This window comes from Perna viridis, chromosome 9 (assembly GCF_037379345.1).
Source record: "Perna viridis isolate PV_CMFRI_1.1 ecotype Kerala chromosome 9, ASM3737934v1, whole genome shotgun sequence".
Classification (NCBI taxonomy): domain Eukaryota; kingdom Metazoa; phylum Mollusca; class Bivalvia; order Mytilida; family Mytilidae; genus Perna; species Perna viridis.
The window spans coordinates 23483733-23502848 of record NC_142453.1 but is presented as its reverse complement, the minus strand read 5'-3'; the positions used below and the strand labels follow the sequence as shown (position 1 = coordinate 23502848).

General features: G+C 33.7%; 2 protein-coding genes across 3 annotated transcripts; both read left to right on the top strand.

Moving 5' to 3' along the window:
* The first annotated feature begins 3585 nt into the window (after positions 1-3585).
* LOC148607408 (uncharacterized) lies at positions 3586-6944 on the top strand. The gene is made up of 2 exons (XM_088545690.1): positions 3586-3743; positions 5923-6944. The coding sequence occupies exon 2, from the start codon at positions 5935-5937 to the stop codon at positions 6439-6441; it is 507 nt and encodes a 168-aa protein (XP_088401816.1). The 5' UTR covers positions 3586-3743; positions 5923-5934; the 3' UTR covers positions 6442-6944.
* A 2333-nt stretch (positions 6945-9277) lies between these two features.
* Positions 9278-17296, top strand: LOC148607407 (uncharacterized). Of its 2 annotated transcripts, XM_088543784.1 has the most exons (8): positions 9308-9449; positions 10230-10272; positions 11641-12068; positions 12706-12768; positions 13546-13764; positions 15376-15507; positions 16482-16616; positions 16969-17296. In XM_088543784.1, exons 3-8 carry the CDS (start codon positions 11683-11685, stop codon positions 17045-17047), a joined length of 1014 nt encoding a protein of 337 aa, XP_088399910.1. In that variant the 5' UTR covers positions 9308-9449; positions 10230-10272; positions 11641-11682; the 3' UTR covers positions 17048-17296. The 2 variants fall into 2 exon arrangements, with proteins under 2 accessions (XP_088399909.1, XP_088399910.1); XM_088543783.1 differs by lacking the exon at positions 10230-10272 and having other exon boundaries at positions 9278-9449.
* Positions 17297-19116: the final 1820 nt, after the last annotated feature.

Here is a 19116-nt window from a genome sequence, read left to right as displayed (position 1 = left end):
CAACGGGATTTTCACCTTATAACTTCCTTATGTTTGGTAGACAACCAAAGCTCGTTGTGGGCATAGACTTTGTACTTGTGACGGTGAAAAAGTTCCAAAGACGATGTGTGCAGCCGCTATGCAGAGCTGACTTCAGAATGCATATGATTTGGTGTCGTAACATCAGTTCATCCCGGAAGCGACAGAAATCAGGGTTTTACCAACGATTTAAAGGGCTATTCTTCAACCGGGAAATAGAGTCTTGGTAAAGATGTTAGCTTTCGACGGTAGACACAATAAAGCAGATAGGTGGTGACCCTTACATAATTTATTGTCAACCTAAATGTGGAATATTTGTGTATGCAAGACATAATACTATTTGGAAGAAATCTTATCCTGTGGAAATTATTTCACATTATATTTTTTTCCGCAAGATATTATTTCATTATGAAAAATTGACAAGTACTAAATTGTTTTCACTAATTGAATATTAATATTTACTATAATTCATTATGAAAAAATTGAGGTATACCTAATTGTACGCAGGATATTATTTCATACTACATGTATTTGATAACATCCTGAATATAGTTCACATAGATTGAACAGAATTCATAATTCATAATTATGGACAAGTGTTTTTTAACAATGGGTTAACGTTTTGTTATCAAAAGTTTTCTTGGATAACATTTTATTGTTAAATAGTATCCTGGAAATAATATACTTTTTGAAAAAAATATACATGTACCTGGAAGAAAGTAATTTTCAGGATAATATCTATCAGTTAAATAATATCCTGGATGAAAAACTATGTATAAAACATCCCATACGATAACATCTAGGATACTTATTAATATCTAAAAACTTTCTGGATGAAAATTAATATCTACAAATATCCTGGATAACAAAACTATCCCAATCGTTAACACCTAACACTGTGAAATCTGTTTACACAACAAAAAGCCAAGCCCCACTATCTTTAAAGTACTCCTAAAGAAAAGGCTTTGAGACAGTTGTATGTTTAATCATCATAAGGTTGTGTATGGAAACAATTCAATGGCCATGGAAAACATTAAACATTTTTAAAATATCGCACGATTATTTTTTTTTCCAGTGGAAAGTATTTGGAGGCCTGATGGACTGACAAAATCTGAAGGGGCCATTGACAGCACAGAGGAGGAACCAGATGAGAAATCAAAGCAGGAGTTTGGGTATATTGAATATTGGATACCTATTGGAGTACATAGAACAGCACAAACCGTGATGTAGAAACTGTAGAAAGACAGGATGATAGGACTATCTCTTGGTTTTACGAGTGACGGCCTTGATGGGCCCCAGGGTGATGAATAGGGAAAAAGTTCTGGAGGTGATGCTCTCCTTGTAGACAACGGAAGTTCTGCAGAATGAACTTCTGCTAGTGAAGATGTTTTCGGGTCAGTGGTTGCTCATGAAGCTAAAGCTGACACTTTCGTAGAGAGTGCATCGACTGATCCTTCACTTGATGAGGCAGATGAGCCCACCAGAGCTCCTACCAGCAACACGACGAAGATTATTACCAATAATACCGCGTGATTCACTAGTTATTTCTAGACCTCAGAGAAACAGAAAACCACCTGTATATTTGAACGATTTCATTGTTTCCAAACACGCAGTACAAGAGCAACCGGATACGGGTGAGCAACTGGTTCGAGTCCGAAGCAAGATTCAAAGGCTTGAAGATAGAATACTTAACAGTATGTGATGAATATATATGGTCAGTAGCATAATGTTATTAAACAGTTGTTTTCATATTAGTCCTGTATAAAGTCCAAATACAGTCGTTTTTGGTTGAGGTCACCTAAATTGGCCCAAGGCGCAGCCGAGGGCCAATAGAGGTGACCAAAACCCAATACGACTGTACGACTGTACGACTTAATACAGAATTAATCAGAAAGTACTCATTTTATGACACTTCTATTAACCAATGTGTTTAAATAATGTATAGCGAATCATCGTTCAACTGTTGTTTTTGCGAAAAAAAAAAAACAGAATTCACTAGTCTTAATATAGATTTTAGTTTTTTAGTTGAACTACCAGAAGTTAAAATTCTGAATAAAGACCAACTAAAACAGTTGAAAGATGATTCTCTATAAACCGGTCAATTTCTATTGTATTTAAACACATTAGTTAGTAGTACATAGTACATGATACTATATAGATTAGTACATTAGGGATCATTATCACTTAGAATCATGTAAAAAGGGTCATTTTGTTATATCCAGTTTGATTTGGACCAACTGTATAACTTACACTGCATTGAAAGTGTAAGCTTAAATTAAAAGAAAATGTAGTACGGTACTAGACGGGATTAATTGTTGTACTGTTACTTTATTGAGTACTGTAAAAGTATTTAATATTGAATTTTCATGCTTGTAATTTATAGCAAGACCATAGTTCACAAAAGAAAGTGTAATTTATTGTTGTTACCAGGCGCGGATCCAAGGACTGGCGTCCCGGGCGTACGCCCAACCCCCCCCCCACCCCCCCCCTCAATCGGTAAGAAAAAAATGTTTCACAAGCTTCACCCCATAATATTTTTGTCTTGCTTTGCATGGCATTTAATTCAACTGACGCTACCCCCTAAACTCAAATCCTGGATCCGCCCCTGGTTACAGGTTTACATAATATCTGGTACTCTTAGCCCTGCAGCAGCGCTAAGCTTGTCGTAAGAGGCGACTAAATAGTGTTCAGAAACCTAACCGGGGCTAGGCGCTATGCCCAAAGAGCAACTGGGTTGTGTGCCCCAGGTGGTGGAATGGGGTATCTGGTGCGTTACATGCTGGGGTTGACAGACTATAATACCGAAAACCCAGGGGCGGATCCAGGATTTGAGTTGGGGGGGGGCGTAAATGGAATTAAATGCCGTGCATAGCAAGGCAAAAAATTTATGGGGTGAAACTTGTGTTGAAACAAAAATTTTTCTCACCGATTTAGGGGGAGGCGTACGCCCGGTACGCCAGTCCTTGGATCCGCACCTGAAACCTGACCGCAAACCATAGTGGTGCACCGTTGTGGGAAAGATGTCACGTTCCTCGCACGTTAAAGAACCCTGCTGTGGTATTCGATAGGAACAGGAACCTTTGCGCTCCACCACAGGAGGCTAAATTGCCCGACCCTACCCATCCCTTCCTGTTTCTAGTGGCAATCAAAATTTGTTGACCCTTTTATCCTTGTGTCCCATCCCATTTTTCATTTCATCAACATCATTTCATGTTCATTTTATCATCCATTTCGTGTTCATCGCCTGAATATAGCTGAAATATAGCTGCTCGAGCGTTTAACCCCAATGATCAATCAATCTATCTAGCAGTATAGCGTAAATGGCCGAGTAGTTCCGATTGCCGTAGTTCCACCCTCTACACTATGAACTGAATGTCTAAAAATATACGTCTATAAATAAATTATATCTATTGATCAATATTCGTTTTGGTAAACAGCAAATGTTTTAAAATTAAACGAAGCGTATCATGGGATGAATTAAATTATCTTATGCAAAATTTTTGCTAATGGATGGCACATATTTACCCATTCTTCCACCAACCAACACAGTTAATAAATTGATTTTCCATATTCAAGTACTTTATCTAGGCGCGTTTCGTTCTATTTACAAAAAATACACACTTCCAGTTCACTAACTCGCCAAGGTGAAAATTTAGAACTTAGTGCATAGTGTGGTTGTTTAAAGTATACAAATTGAAGCCAGTATTACAACGGCTCAGCAATCTGTAAGTATTTCATATTATTTGTTGCAAATTCTTCTCATGCATTTGTCGGGTTCTATTTCTGGGCTTTTTTAACTCAGGGTGCTGACCGTCAGCAAGCGAGGTCATGGATTTGTACCTGATTTGACATTATTTAAATTCACAAACACTACAGATAACACACAGGCATTTGTTTCATATGAAAAAGGACGGAAATTTTGTTTCATAAAAAAATTGGTGGTCACCTCCTTTTCCTTACCTTTCGTAAGGAAGAGGAGGTGACTACCAATTCTTTTATATGAAACAAATGCCTGTGAGATAACATGGCGTTTTCGTGCTTGTTGTCCTCTGACCGTGCATCCGGATCGTACTCATACATATTATTTTCACGCTGGGACATCGGTTATCATTGATTATCCAGAGTGTGTAAAAAAACTCCTTCCTGCACATAGATCTACTTATGGTGCCCAACCGTACTTTAAATTTCATCAAAATCCCTAGAGCTGTTAAGGATGGGTTGGGCTTACGAGGAAAACAGACTGACGGGGTGAATCCTTCACACCCCCAAAGTTATAACCAGCTGTTTTTGACACTGCATGAATTGCGTACATCACAAATATAACACGTGGTCTGCAAAGGAAGTGGCAAATAAATAAAAAGTAACTTACAGAATTAAGAAGGATACTACCTACAACCACTTCATTCATAATTTGATCCTGTTACTTTTCGGTAAGACTAACTCGTGCGAAGCATGAAGTTCCAACCCCCCCCCCCCCCACCCACCCTTTCCAACTTGCACCTCCCACCCTTCTCCAACTTCCAATGGTCCCTGTCTTATTTATCCCTCTTTTGTCCTTTGTTACTTGTAATGCTAAACAATAATACATACAAAGTAACAAAGGTATATGAGCAACTCGGACTCCACTAAAAACTGAGAACATGGGCCAAGTGCACCGGTAGGGTAAGCGTCCTCTGCTTTTCTAGAAACACCCGCCGAGTTGTTCATAAAAAGTCAAGTCCAGGGTAGTCGAAAGGGGAAAGGAAAACTATGACACACTGAACAAAATCAGTTCTGATGGTGCAGATTGATTCACCGTAACGATTCAAGAGTTCATGATGACGACCATAAAACTTCTGTAGTGATCATGATGACTTCAATCTTGTAGCAACATATCCCTGTTCCAGAAGCCAATTTTTAAAAAAGTCTTGCGCGGTACAAAAAGTGTGCGTAGTTACGGTAAGTTCTAGCATAATGTAGGAGTTGTGATATGAAAACTCCATGTTGCCACAGATGAAAGGAACGTTGACAATGTAGAGTTATAAATCATTGCGTTCATCGTTAGTTTGCAATTGATCAATAAAGGAGTTTGTTAAGAAAATATCAAAATCAGCCGCAAAAGCTAACGTATTTCAAATAAATTTGGAAATTGCATAATTTACTAGTTGAATATGTGCCTTTCGTGAAAAACAAAGTTTCTTTGCTGTTAATGCATGTGTTGCACTAAAATTGTTGAGGTAAATAACGCAAAATTTGAAAATCTAGCCGAATTGTATTAAAATAGCTTATTTCATGGGACATTTTATGTAGAAAGTATCGAGCGCATTTATCGAACTCTTTGATATTTCTACAAAAATAGCTTTCTGTACCATTACAACAAAATATTTTGTTGTTCATAGCTTGCGCTCTATATTTTTGGATTAAAAAACTACCAATAATCCTCACATTTTTGTGAAAATTCTTCGAAAACTGTGTAGATGTAGAGTTTTGTGCCCTCCTTATGACAAAATTATCACGCAACAGCATGTATTTTCTGTATATTAGTATTCAGATAGTAATTTAGCCTTAAAATATGCAAATAGTAAATTTGAAAAAGTAAGTTGAAACTTTGGCAGAATAGTAGGCCAGAAACTAGTGTTAGTGAATTTACCCCTTTCCTTTTCCATCGATCTCTATGTATAGGTAAAGATGTGAGACTGACTTCACAGCGTCTGTAGTATCCTTTATCTAAAGTTCTTTGAGATAGATTCGATGTATAAAATCCCCGAAACTAGCTTGAATTGTTTAATTATAATACGCCATAGAACAATATCGTGTTCCTGGCAAAATTATCATTGAAAACAAGCCATTCCACTTGTCCGTACTGCAAAAAAATATATATATAGTACATGGAAGATTTCCAAAAAAATATATTTCTCTTTGCAGCTACCATAAAACATGGGCTCAGAATGGTTGAAGAATCTATGTGGTGTGTCGCTAACCGACGAACAGTTTGAACGTATTCCCCATACTAGAACAGAGCTTGGTATCCATGTAACGCACAGGTTTGCACAAATGTTCGGAATTATGGGAACTTTTGTCGTGGGGCCAATTGTCGGAGCTGCAAATTCTGACACGCGCAATTATTCAGGTATCAAAGATAAAATGGTCACTTGTGGAACAAACGGGCTTATTTTAGGTCTAGTTGCTGGACCTATTATGACCGCCTTGCTCATGAGAAAACAAGAGAGTGACAGAGTATGGGACCGTTGTTATCGTCTACGGCATAACAGGAACCAGGTGCGCGTTGACCAGTTATCCATTCTAGGAGCCGCTTGTGGTGCAGCTGTGGGAAACTACAACGAGAGTGGGGTTGCTTTTGGGGGGATTTTAGGAATGACAAGTGGAATAGTTTTAGCTACATTTATAAATTCCTTGACAGCTGAAAAACCATCAAAGCAGTAATGACTGTTTTTTATAGATATCAATATTTTCTTTTCCATGTGCAGAAAGATATGGTAGATTTTATGAGTTTTAGCTGTGGAGTTGAAGAAAACTCGGAATGAATATACGAAAAAAAATGAAATTGATGGAGCATATGTGCATCTGACCACAATTAAGAGGACTTTCGATGGACTTAATAATTTATAGTGTAGGAAACTATTTGTGTACATTCCATAAACACTCTATATTTTTCTTTTGAAGTTTAAGGTCAGTTCATGTAGACATTTACCCAATTATTAGAACAGTTTGCTTTGAGAATTTATCCCGGTGGGTGTATTTCATTCATTTTGTTATTTTCACACCTATAGGTAGGCATTTCTTTGCATTGCTGTTACATATATTCGTGGAGTCTCAAACAACCGTTTCTACAATTGCAGAACAAATTAGAACTTCATGTTCTTTATTGCGCATTTTTATTTTGTTGTTTATAGAATTTTTAAGACATATTAAAATAGTTTATTTTATTTTGTCAGGTTTATATACTATATATATATTTTATCGTCCAATCGGAATCTGGTTGCCGCGTTGTTCAAAAAAACAAGAATAGCTAATTTTTACACATTCATATTAAAATACAATAAACATCACACGTATACCCGGGGTATATTACTATACATACTAGTACATAGGTGCACAACTCGTCTCTTGACCATTATCAGATCGCGATTTATGGTATTAGAATACATCCCCATGTTTGAGGGGTGATCTACTGAGGGACAACGACTGTAGACAATGAAAATAGAAGCAAACAACAAAGAGCATGAAATTACCAAAATAATACGCACAAAGAAAAAAAACGAAAATGAGAAACCTGATCTGCATGAAAGAATGGAACATGAACCAGGTGCATCGATAGGGTAAAGGCATCGACTATTTTATTAGAGATGGGGCTGGAGTCTTCAGTGTTCCAAAGGACATGGCCAACTTTTTCGTGGTTTTATTCATAGAAAAGATTTCGAAAGTTAACACTTATATGGTACGTCACGAACCAGTTATATATTTAATCGATATGGGAATCGTAAGAACATGAAATCAAGGAAAATGCTAACTGTCCACTAACGAAATAAAAGAAACATTTACCGAAATTAATAAATGCATCGCATTATTTTAATGAAATTTTCACCAAAAACAAAACATGAGAAAAAGCCTGACTCGGGGTTGATGCGAAAAAACCTTAAAGTCATTGTTATGTTAGCATTGGGATGCGATTTATGTCTTAATATTTTTGGTATTATAACATAGAAAGTTATACATTTTCACCCAAAAGCACATCATCAACTCTAGCTCCTACACTTTTAGAAGATGTGTTCTTTACATTACGAAAAATCATACGCTCTAAAAGTGCTTCTGTGGAAAGACCAGACTCAAACTGTCCAATGAAGAGCATAAAATTTCGAAAATGCATTTTCAACGATTTTGTACCTTTTATCTGACTGATTTTCATACAGATCGAATTTTTGGGAAAATGAAGAGTTATTTTTCTAATATCAATTTTAGTTGCTGCTAAAATATAAATAAAACTTTTGGGGTTGTCCGAAAAATGCTATTATCCGACATCAAGAACTCCCCACCCCCAACCCCAGGCCCCCACCCTCACCCCCAGGGTACAAATTGTCGCTGTCTAAGCGTCATATGGGTTTTATATTAAATGTCACGTCCAGGGTTGTTTGAAATGCTTGAACATTATGTATATTGTATGTCACAGCTAGGGTAAAATATCAAGGTCTGACTTCTGCGACTCAACTAACTTAGAATGTTTCACCATTCTTAATTACTGAGAAAACATTGTAAGTTTTATTACAATATCCTGTAAAAGCAAAATGTTTCTACGAAATGTTAGTATAACAAAAGGGACAAGTGCCTACCTGAAAATACATTGGGAAGCGTCGGACATCCCCATCCGTGCGTGTTGGGTTTAAGCGTGAATAAGGAATCCAAAAACGGGTGGTAAAACGGTTTAAATATTATAGTACGTGGGCTGAGATAACCCGCCCCCCTCCCCCCCCCCGGTGCATGCCCTAACCCACTCATCAACCAAAATATGATTTTCAGGTACCCGTATACCTCCCATTTACGAATCTTTTTGTCGCCAAAAAATAAACTGAAGCATTTTTGTATTTTTTCGCTACTTTTTATACCTCGTTGAAGCAAATAGAACGAAGTAAACTGACTGACATATGCATGTATTATCATTTGATGAATTTTGGTGATTTTCGTACTCAGATTTTATAAAAAAAAAAAAAAAAAAAAAAAAAAAAAAAAAAAAAAAAAAGAAAACAAGAATGGGATTTTCGATTTTTCGATCAAAAGTCGACTTGACAAGTTATTGCTCAATTAAAATGTCTCAAATTTGGTATCAGTCGATAGAGAATTTAATTTTCCACAGAAATGGACTACGATAAACTAATTTTCAAGAAAGGTTTTTCAAAAAAAATTAATATTAAAAATATTACCCCTACCCCTTGAAAACTGGTCTTAGTACAGAATTCAAACAGAATTCTCATTCGCAGCATACCGACACCTCAAAACTCATATTTTAGGTATTCATAACTAAGAATGTTAGCGGCGGGAAAACATGCATGAGTTCAAGTGTCAAAACGTATAGGACACTGTGTTAGTTATTAAAGTCTGTAAATAGGTCCCGTCAGTCGAAAGTAAATGAATGACTAAATAATAAAATGGAGTAACAATCGAATTATTTCATATTAAGCTTTCGATCAACTTACAGCAGACACGTTAAAGCAATTAAACGTTTAAAAATGTACTTCAAGGTATTTTCCCGGAAAATTAACAAGTCATTTCCAATAACGGTCGCATATTAACGTACATGTATTCATTTCCTATAAAAATTTTCCTGCAATATTTTTTCGCAGAAGACTCAATGTGACTTGTTTTGAGTAGATCGACATTTCCAAGTTGCTCACCATTTTGGAAATAACTAACACCATTTATTAACGAACTGACAATATGTAATTATTGAAATACCCTTCACGACTAAGCTGAAAATATTTTCTTTGTTTTATTCTTCATGCACATGGTGGTTCCTGCAATTAATTTAGTTGAATCTTCTCCTGATAAAGTATACAGATAAGCTGAAACATTATCGAAATCAACATTAATCATTCTATTAATAACTACATGTAGTTTGGCAAAATTGAAATTATATATGTCTGTTTCCTGCTACATGACACATGTACACTGTACATAATGTAGCCTACCAGCCCACAGGTCTCTGTCTGAAACAAAGGCCTGAGTATCCACACTAGTTTTTTTTTTTTTCTTGTCAGCCTTAAATATTTTATGGTGATTTAGACTTTAGCACTGTTAAAGTCCGGGTTGTTTCCCCAATAACTCAATGTTAGATGTTTCTGAAAATTTAAATAATTTCCCTAACTACATTGCACAATTACCTACCCTATTTTTTTCTTGCTGGTAGCAGAAAACAAATACTTTTTTTGGGGGGTCTTTTTAATTACAACCATCTTAGTTTTAACAATGGACCAGTGATGTAATTTCATATACATGTAGATGTACCTGTACTACATTGTCTACAATCACTATTAGGGTCCCACTGTATCATGCTACATGTACATGTAGAACGAAAACATGAAGCAATGTATATTTTGAATATGTGTTTCGCTAAACTAAGGTTGAAGTGTAAATTTTTAAAGTATATCTCTTTGAAGTCTTAGCCATATGCTGGGAAATAAACAACAAATTTATACATGTGTAATTTGTATGGTTTTTAGGCATCATTTTCCCTAAGATTTCAGTACAGAAAGAGGCATACAGGTACTATGAATGAACACCATCATAGTGGTATACCACTCTTACCAAAGAACTTTTTTTAAAAGGAAACAGTAATAAGCCCTACCCCTTTCAATACTGACAAATGTGAACATATCTTAAGACAAAAAAAGTATTTACTGCCACCTCCATGGATCCGGAAACAGTCGAAATACTGGTCATTGACCGACAAATTTTGCAAATGACCGACAATCATTTTTCAATATTGGACATAAAAAATGGTCAACCCTTATAAATTACTGTCTGCTTGGTTTTATTAGCATATAAACATCCTGCCTACCAGTCTCCTAATTGTTTATTGAAAATTAATTGACAGGTGTGTGTCAATTTTAGCGGATGTGCAGCCACCTGTGACAGTGATTTACCTGCAACTGATTAGTTGATTGCATAATTGAATTAACGGTACACGTGCAGAACCATTGCGTATACAAATTCATTGAAATAACTCATTGAAGTAACTCGGAGAATCTTCATACATTTATAAGTTGATTAATTAAGAAAAAAGATTGACAAGTCCACCATTTTCCCGCCAATATTTCAGAGGTACCGAAAGCATATGGAACTGAAACTACGAATCTGTCGTAATTTGTAATTATTAATTCATCGATTGAATCGTTTTAACACAGAAGTCAACAGACAATTTAAATCAATATACAAAATGAGTTCACGTTTTTTTTTTTCATCACTCGGTTGTTTTCGGCTGTTTGCCTGTGTGATGGAAAAGTCCGAGAGATGCAATGTTTTGTTTACATGTTAGAATGTCCACATGTGGTCGAAAAGCCAAATTCGTTCACTCGCTCTGATATTTTGTAAAAGACAGAGTATGTGATGACATAACATTTTTCCAATATTTATATTTAAATAACTACATACAAACATTTTTTAAGTTAATTTTCAATTTGAGCATGTAAAAGACTGACAAAAACTTCTGCTGAAATTTGCTAAAATGTCCGGCATGGGCAGTCAAAATTTCCGGACCCTTGGCCACCTCATAAACTGTATGTTCCTACAAAATTTGTCATGATTCAATATAATACTAAAACAAGTGGTCTTTTGATTTTGTACATGTGTGTAGCATACATTGCACATGTACAATGTACCTGATAACCCATCCCACATGAAGGGAAGACTCCTACAAAATCAATGAAAAAAAATCAGAAGTAAAATGTTATAACAGACATTGGTCTGAAGCATAAACAAAGTGTACATCATTGAACAAAAAGAAATATGCATGTTAAATTAATTTACCAATTTTTTTTCAATGCTAAAACAACTAATGCTTTTGATTCATAGAAAAGACTGGCCCCGTCACTGTCACACCCTGTAATTGTTCATATTTTTTCTATTTTACAGATCCAGGAAAGTGAATGAGACATACAATGAAATGGTTTGAAAATGGTCCATAGTGTAATGTCATGTAATCTAGGTTTGGGAATGTTTTCTAACAATAATTATTTACCAGATGTGGGTCAGTTCAGCAACAATAATACCTATGCAGCTCGGTGTCAGCAACCAACTGGAAACCAAGGAGTCCAGTTCACATTTGCAGTTCCTACTCAAGCCAGCTCCTACAGCTTTTCTTTAGGTTCAACCCATCAACCTAGGGGAATATATTCCAACCCAATCAATACCCAAAACATAGTTCCGGGAGTTGGAACGCCATGGCAACATTCTATACCTAACCCTATGCCATGGAGTGAAGACTCAATACCACAGGGAAACTCTGGTGTGTCAGCTTTCTCAGCTTATCCACCTGTTTCATCAACATTCAGTATTTACAGGTAAAGTAGACATATCTTTGTGACATTATTTTGTAAGTCACTGTAAAAAATATTTATCCTGTTCTTTTTATACTAAATTCTCCTTCAACTGAGAATGATGACTACACAATTTGAAATTACATTGTTCCTTTGACATTTAAAGGTTATTCTTGGGTCATTCTTATCAATTGTAAAGTCTTGATTTGCACTTACATGTAGGTTAACAGGACAACTCCTAATTTTTAATCCTGTTATTGAACAGTGTATTACATTGAAATTTACCCAGTTTATACTACCTGGCTTCACTGCAGATTCACACCTACTCAGTTTTACATTCACTCTGTATTAATACTGCGCAAGTACATGTACAGTGTATATGTATGCACAAGGTGTAAAATACTTTCTAAAATATTTTCTGTTAATTGATCTATTTCTGCTTTTGTTATTTAAATACTTTTTCTAAATATTTTCTGTTAATTGATCCGTTTCTGCTTTTGTTATTTAAATACTTTTTCTAAATATTTTCTGTTAATTGATCCGTTTCTGCTTTTGTTATTTTGTGTTTTCTAAAATATTGTCTATTCATTCAATTTTAGGGTTTATTTTAAAATACATATTTTATTTGTTTTATCATATTAAATTTTACTCTTTATTTCAGTAATATACCATCTTGCAGTAAAACCCAAAAACGTCCTAAAAGGCATTCATCAACTGACATTGAGTAAGTCCTTGTATTTGACTGATGCATTATGGGATACCACTTCCTGTCTATGAACTCTATTTACAATAACTCAAAAAGGCATATTTTTAAGTACAAAGTTAGCTTCGTGAAGGAAGTACCCATTTTTGTATGAATTTTTTAATGTTTTTTTTTTTTAAGTTGTTCCAATTTCTAAGAATATAAACACAAATTGACATACGTGTAAAGTCCCAAATTGGTTAAGGAATTTAAGGAATTTACTTTCAGATCATTTAAACATTGATTTTTCTATATATTGTGGTATACATTCACATACATGTATAGTAAAGTCATTATATCATTTTTAATTAGTAAATGTGATTTATTTTTGTGCACAATACGTAAAAAATCTAGATTCAACAATATAATTTTTGCAATAACAAACTTGTCACATTTTGTGACATTAATGTCATTGTAAAAACTCTGAGCTACGAGTCTTAACTGTAGCATAAGTAAAACACCAATCATTTCTGATCTATTGATAAAGCACAATTTATTCGGACAGAACAAAATACAGTTTGAAATCAATAAGTTGTGATGAAAGAACAGGCCTTTGCCCTACAAAAATATTTAAATACTTAAGTATTCATAACTTTCATGGCAATTCAAATCAAACTCTTAGGATTTTTTTCGTCACAGATATATAAGAAAATGATCAGTCTAAAGTAATTTTTTTTAAGAGTTATGTACGGTACCAAGACCTGAGATGAAGAAAACTTGTTATCGTTATTTTTTCTATTCATATTTTGACTTTTATAGAAAAGAAGCTCCAGGCTCAAAATGCAGGGTGACAGCAGAGAAAATGGCAGCAAGAATGGAGGGGCTCTCACTGACCTGTGCTGGTACACCTTCAGCAAGTCATTCATCTGGGTACCAGTTTCAACCTTCCTTAGACCTTGACCTTGAAGATATTCAGTCAAGGAATTCTTGTACATACATGTCAGAAGATTGGAAGAAATTTAGAGAACTGGAAAACAGGTACATACTGGTCTTCCTTGATACAAGCTTTTCCTGGAAATCTATATCTATGTGTCTTTTTTTCTGTAATTTTTAGGGGATGCTTAAATAGTATGATCAGTTGTACTATTATCTACATGTAGTTGGGTTTTGCAATCATCTACATAATCTTTTATGGTTTTTTACATATGCAGAAAAAATTGGGCATTAATTGAACATTAAGTAATACCATACCACATAATGGTGATAAAAATGGGTGGCAAAATGTCTATATGACTTTAAAAACTACATTTTGGATTTTGCTGGATATTGAGCTTTACCTGTATTTTATGATACTAAACAACTGTTCAAAGTTTCAAAAAAGTTCATTGATCAATTTTCAAGTCAAAATATAGAAACTGTCGGGAACACATAGAGGGACATGCAACCACAGAATGCTCTGCCACTTCCTGTGGCAGGTTGTAAAAACAACTTTATCGAGATTGAGGCTGTATGCTAAAAATTTAGTTTTCTCTTTTTAACTTAATCAAAATAAAATAAAATATAATAGACATTTTCAAAATAATAAACTCCGTCACAGATTCACATGCTGAAAGCAAGTATAATAAAAAAAATATTTCGTTTTAAGGTAGATCATACAATGTACCTATTACACTGAGTATTCTTTTCTGCCATCTTACAAAATCATATAGACATATATATTTTTAGTAAACTGATAATGTTTAAAATTATGTAAAAACAATATGTTTAAATTATTTTAAAAGAATTGAAATAAAAAATGTATGGTCAAATTACAAAAAATAATGTATAAAGCCCTCATAAGGGGGGATAATTGGCAGAAAAATGTTCTATAGTGTGTAATGGGAATTTTAGTTGTTTTTTGTATTTTTTTAATATTACATGTAAAAAAGTTTGGTGACCCCCAACTTTTTTTTTTGAAATATGAAAGAATGCCTGTTAAATGTTTTTTTTTTTATATATATATTTAAAAGAAATTCTACCTACCAGTTTTTTTTTTTTATTTTTGAAAAGAAATTCCCTCCTTGTAAAATTGCCTTTGTGGCAAATTATGTCAATTCAGTGTCATTATCCAGAAAAAACTAGGAAAATTTATCTACTTGAAATATTAGGTATATTCTACCTTAACATTTATACAATGTATAATTTATAATTATTATATAAACATGATAGAGTTAGTACATTGTATTCTAATGGAGATACAGGTAATTAAAAAACTGTGTCTTGCTGAAATTACTCAGTATTTCTCATCTTTGCCAAAGAAATGCATTTCACCAGTAAAAAGTTCTTCACAATTTTTTTGATATCACAGTTTTACCGTTGTACCATCTTTGTTCTTACTTAGACCAACTTTCACCAAATTATTCCAGGCTTAAGGAGGTAGACCTAGAGTAAGGGACATTACTCTTGAAGTCAGTGATATGTTTGTATCATATTCAATTTCAACAAAGCCTATCAAGCTTTCATTTGAAACAGAATGAAATTAGTCCAAGTTACTTTGATGCTTACATGAGATTGATGTAAAATGTTGAATACAAATGTTCCCATGATTTGTAAGAGTTGTGTCGCTTACCCTAGGTCTACTACCTTAATGCAGATATTGACTTATTGTAGGTTGAATTCTGAGTCGGAAGATGATGATATCCTAGACAGTAATAATGGAGTAAAAGTTCATATATCAAAAGATGTAGCCAAAAATATTCTTGAATCACCTCCCCTGATACCTCAAAAACTTCTGAACTCAGTGTAAGTATAAACAGCAAAGCTCAAGTGGAGATCACAATATTGTGAAAGAATTAGTTTTTAATGTACAAAATTAGGGTTCTAAGATTGTATTTTATTCTGTTCAATACATGTACATTGTGTACTGTAAATGAATTTTTTTCACAGTTGCTTATTTTTTGCTGATTCTGTCAATTGAACATACTCACAAGTTCTGAATTGACTGGTTTCAAAAAATGATAAGCATTATACATGTATATGGATAATAATCTATAATATGGTTACTATTTACCATGCTTTTCAGTATGTCACTAAAATAGCAAAAATTACACCACAAAAAATTATATGTTAAAGTATGTGGGTTAACTTTGTTTTCTGTTTTCATATTAAAGCCATGTACTTGGATATTGATGTATCTGAATTGTCCCATTATTTACACTTAACTATATTTTGCCATTATTTACTGAATTATGACAAGCTTGAATCAATTTTTCTCGTTACCATAGCTATCTGTATTATTGTCTTATATTTTTCTATACTCGTTGACATAGCTAGCTGTATTGTTGTCTTATATTTTTCTATACGCGTTGACATAGCTAGCTGTATTATTGTCTTATATCTTTCTATACACGTTAACATAGCTAGCTGTATTATTGTCTTATATCTTTCTATACACGTTAACATAGCTAGCTGTATTATTGTCTTATATCTTTCTATACTCGTTACCATAGCTAGCTGTATTATTGTCTTATATCTTTCTATACTCGTTAACATAGCTAGCTGTATTATTGTCTTATATTTTGTGTGTTTTTGTTATTTGATGAATGGTAAACTCTAGGCAACAGTCAAAAAGGAATAGTCAAAAAGGGGAGTCAATATAACAAATGGCAATATCAAAGCTAAACATGAAAAGTTGTAAACCACCACAATGGTCATGACTTGGAACAGGCATTTATGATAGAAATGATGGGCTAATCCTCATATATATATACTTGTAGAAAGAAACCATGTATGGAATTAGTGTTGTGGAAGAGTCCTGGTGGCTTTGATAGAGATAATATAAAATCATCAAAGGATTTACCCGTAACTTCTTCTGGAAATCAAACAATATCTAGCAGTGTTCCTATTATAAGGTAATTTTAGGTGGTGATTAGATGAAAAACTGTTATTTCACCAAACCTATGTTTCTGAAACTTTTCTGAAGATATTTTAAGCAGAATGCATGTTGTTTTTTATCTAATTTTTCCTATACTTTAGAATGATTTACTTAACTTACTAAATTTGTTCAAATTCAAAAATTTTACTTCTTCAAAAGTGGAAAAAATATATAGAATCAAGGTTTCAATTCTTCTTCACTTTATTTTCTCTTTATTGATTGGAATGCAACTTGCCAATGAATTTATTTCAAATTTAGTATGTGGCTTAGATGAAACATTCATTTTAGATTGATGCAAATGACTGATTTATAATATCTTTTTTTTACAGTGCAGAAAGCAATATAGCATCCAAGTATGAAATGGAGTCTGACAATGTGGACTTTTTTGATGATCAAATGGACTTATGAAACTTAGAGATTCTAGTACTAGTTCTAAAAAAGGCATTTATTATTGGTACATCTTGTTCTGTGCATGAGCAGACCTTCCACTAGCCGACAAAATTTGCTCTCTGACATTACTATTTTATATGCTTTGTTGAGACTTCTGTGCCCTGTTTTATAAAAATCTCAAGTTGAGAATTCCTCATATCATTATATCATTCTAATCTCAATTTTGCAGCCAATCAGATCACTTGAAATTAAAATTCTTAACTTGAAGTTTCTTTATGAAGTATTTGAAACTTTAAAATACTGTATAAAAAGTTGTTTTTTTTATGACTAACACTGAATATTGCTGTCAGTTGCAAATTTCTAATGCTATAATCGCTACAGATGCATTCCTATGACTCTAGTCCAATATTTTTAAAAAATGATGCAACACATAATTTAAAGCACTGGTTTTAGTAAGTCAAATTCTTGCAAAACTTCAGCAGTATGCATTTATTTCAATGACTCAAGTACTGTAAAGAAATATGTGGAGCATAGGTAAAAGCACCTGTTCATGCATAACTTCAGCAGTATGCATTATAAGTCTAATTGTTCTACATTGAAGTTAAGGACAGGGATAATAATGTGCATTTGTCTCATTTCATTCATGTTCAAAAATTCCTACATCATTATCATAGTGTTTTATTCAGTAACTTTGTCATTGCATGAACACTGTACCAGAAGGGCATGCTTGTATTTCATGGTAGCCAGAGAAGTGTGCCATCGTTTTTTTGTAAATTAGGCACCTTTTGTGGGCATTTCTACCCAACTTGGTAGTCAAATTTTGATCATGAGTCTTGTGTTGGAGACGATTTTTATCCCTGTTTTCAAAGAGGCTATTTTAAACTTCAAAAACTGCAGTATAGTTGAAACTTAAGTAGGTAGACATAGGGCAAGGGACACAACTCATACAAATCATTATAACTTTGGTATTAGCATTTTACATCAATGTCATGTAGGCATCAAAGTAACTTGGACTGATTTCATTCTGTTTCAAATGAAAGCTTAATAAGCTTTGGTGAATATGAGTATGATACAAGCATATCACTGATTTCAAGAGTTATGTCCCTTACCCTAGATCTACCTAAGTTCAGGTTGTGATATTGTATGCCAAGTTATTTCAGGAATCAACGTTTTTTTCTTTTTTTCACTGAAAATTTGAATTGAATAATAAATCAGAGTACAAGTCCTTGACATAGTGAGTTAAAACATTACATTGGAACAAAAAGGATAAATTTACAATGGGCTGCCTACACAATAGGGTGTGTCTGATTTCTACATGGAGAACAAAATCCTTGACATATCAATGGCCCTCATGACGCAACTACCTATTTATCATATATTTGATAGCATCAAGACTGAAGCTACAAAAATAACACATAATGTACAGTGCTTTCACATTTAAGATGACTAGCACAGCCTCAGAAAAAAAATGACAAAAACACTGAAGTATTTTTTAAATGTCAAGTGAACAGGAAACAAGATGGCGTAATTGTGTGCTAGTAATTTGCAGCGTGTCTCATAAGGATTTGAATATTCAATTATGACTTGTAGGTTTGCAAAAAGTTCAAAATTTATAGAATTTTTGCATTTTAGTAAATATTTAGAAATTCTTTTATCATTTAAATACACAATTTTCAGTATTCTTCGTTTTTTATAGTTGTTATTGATTCAATTCTTAAAATTCACAATTAATACTCTCAACACTTGATGATTTATTTTCAGTGATATTTAGGGCCAAGATAGCACTTAATGCCCCTTCTCATTTGTGAAAGTTTCCATATATGGAAATGTATATCAAAGATATGTTAACTGATGTTCATAGAAACGAAATCCTCTTCAGACTTCTATAGGCAGAAATATTTGGAATAATAATTAATACATGTAATTTTCACAACATTCAGAGAAATGAAGGTTTCTCCACTTTGTAATTATTAATATGGATCATAACTTAAGTGATGTATATATTTATTGTAATGTTGTAAAAAATAAAATATGGAATTAATTGGAGAATAAGTTGTTAATGATTTATTTTGTTCAAAAATACATGT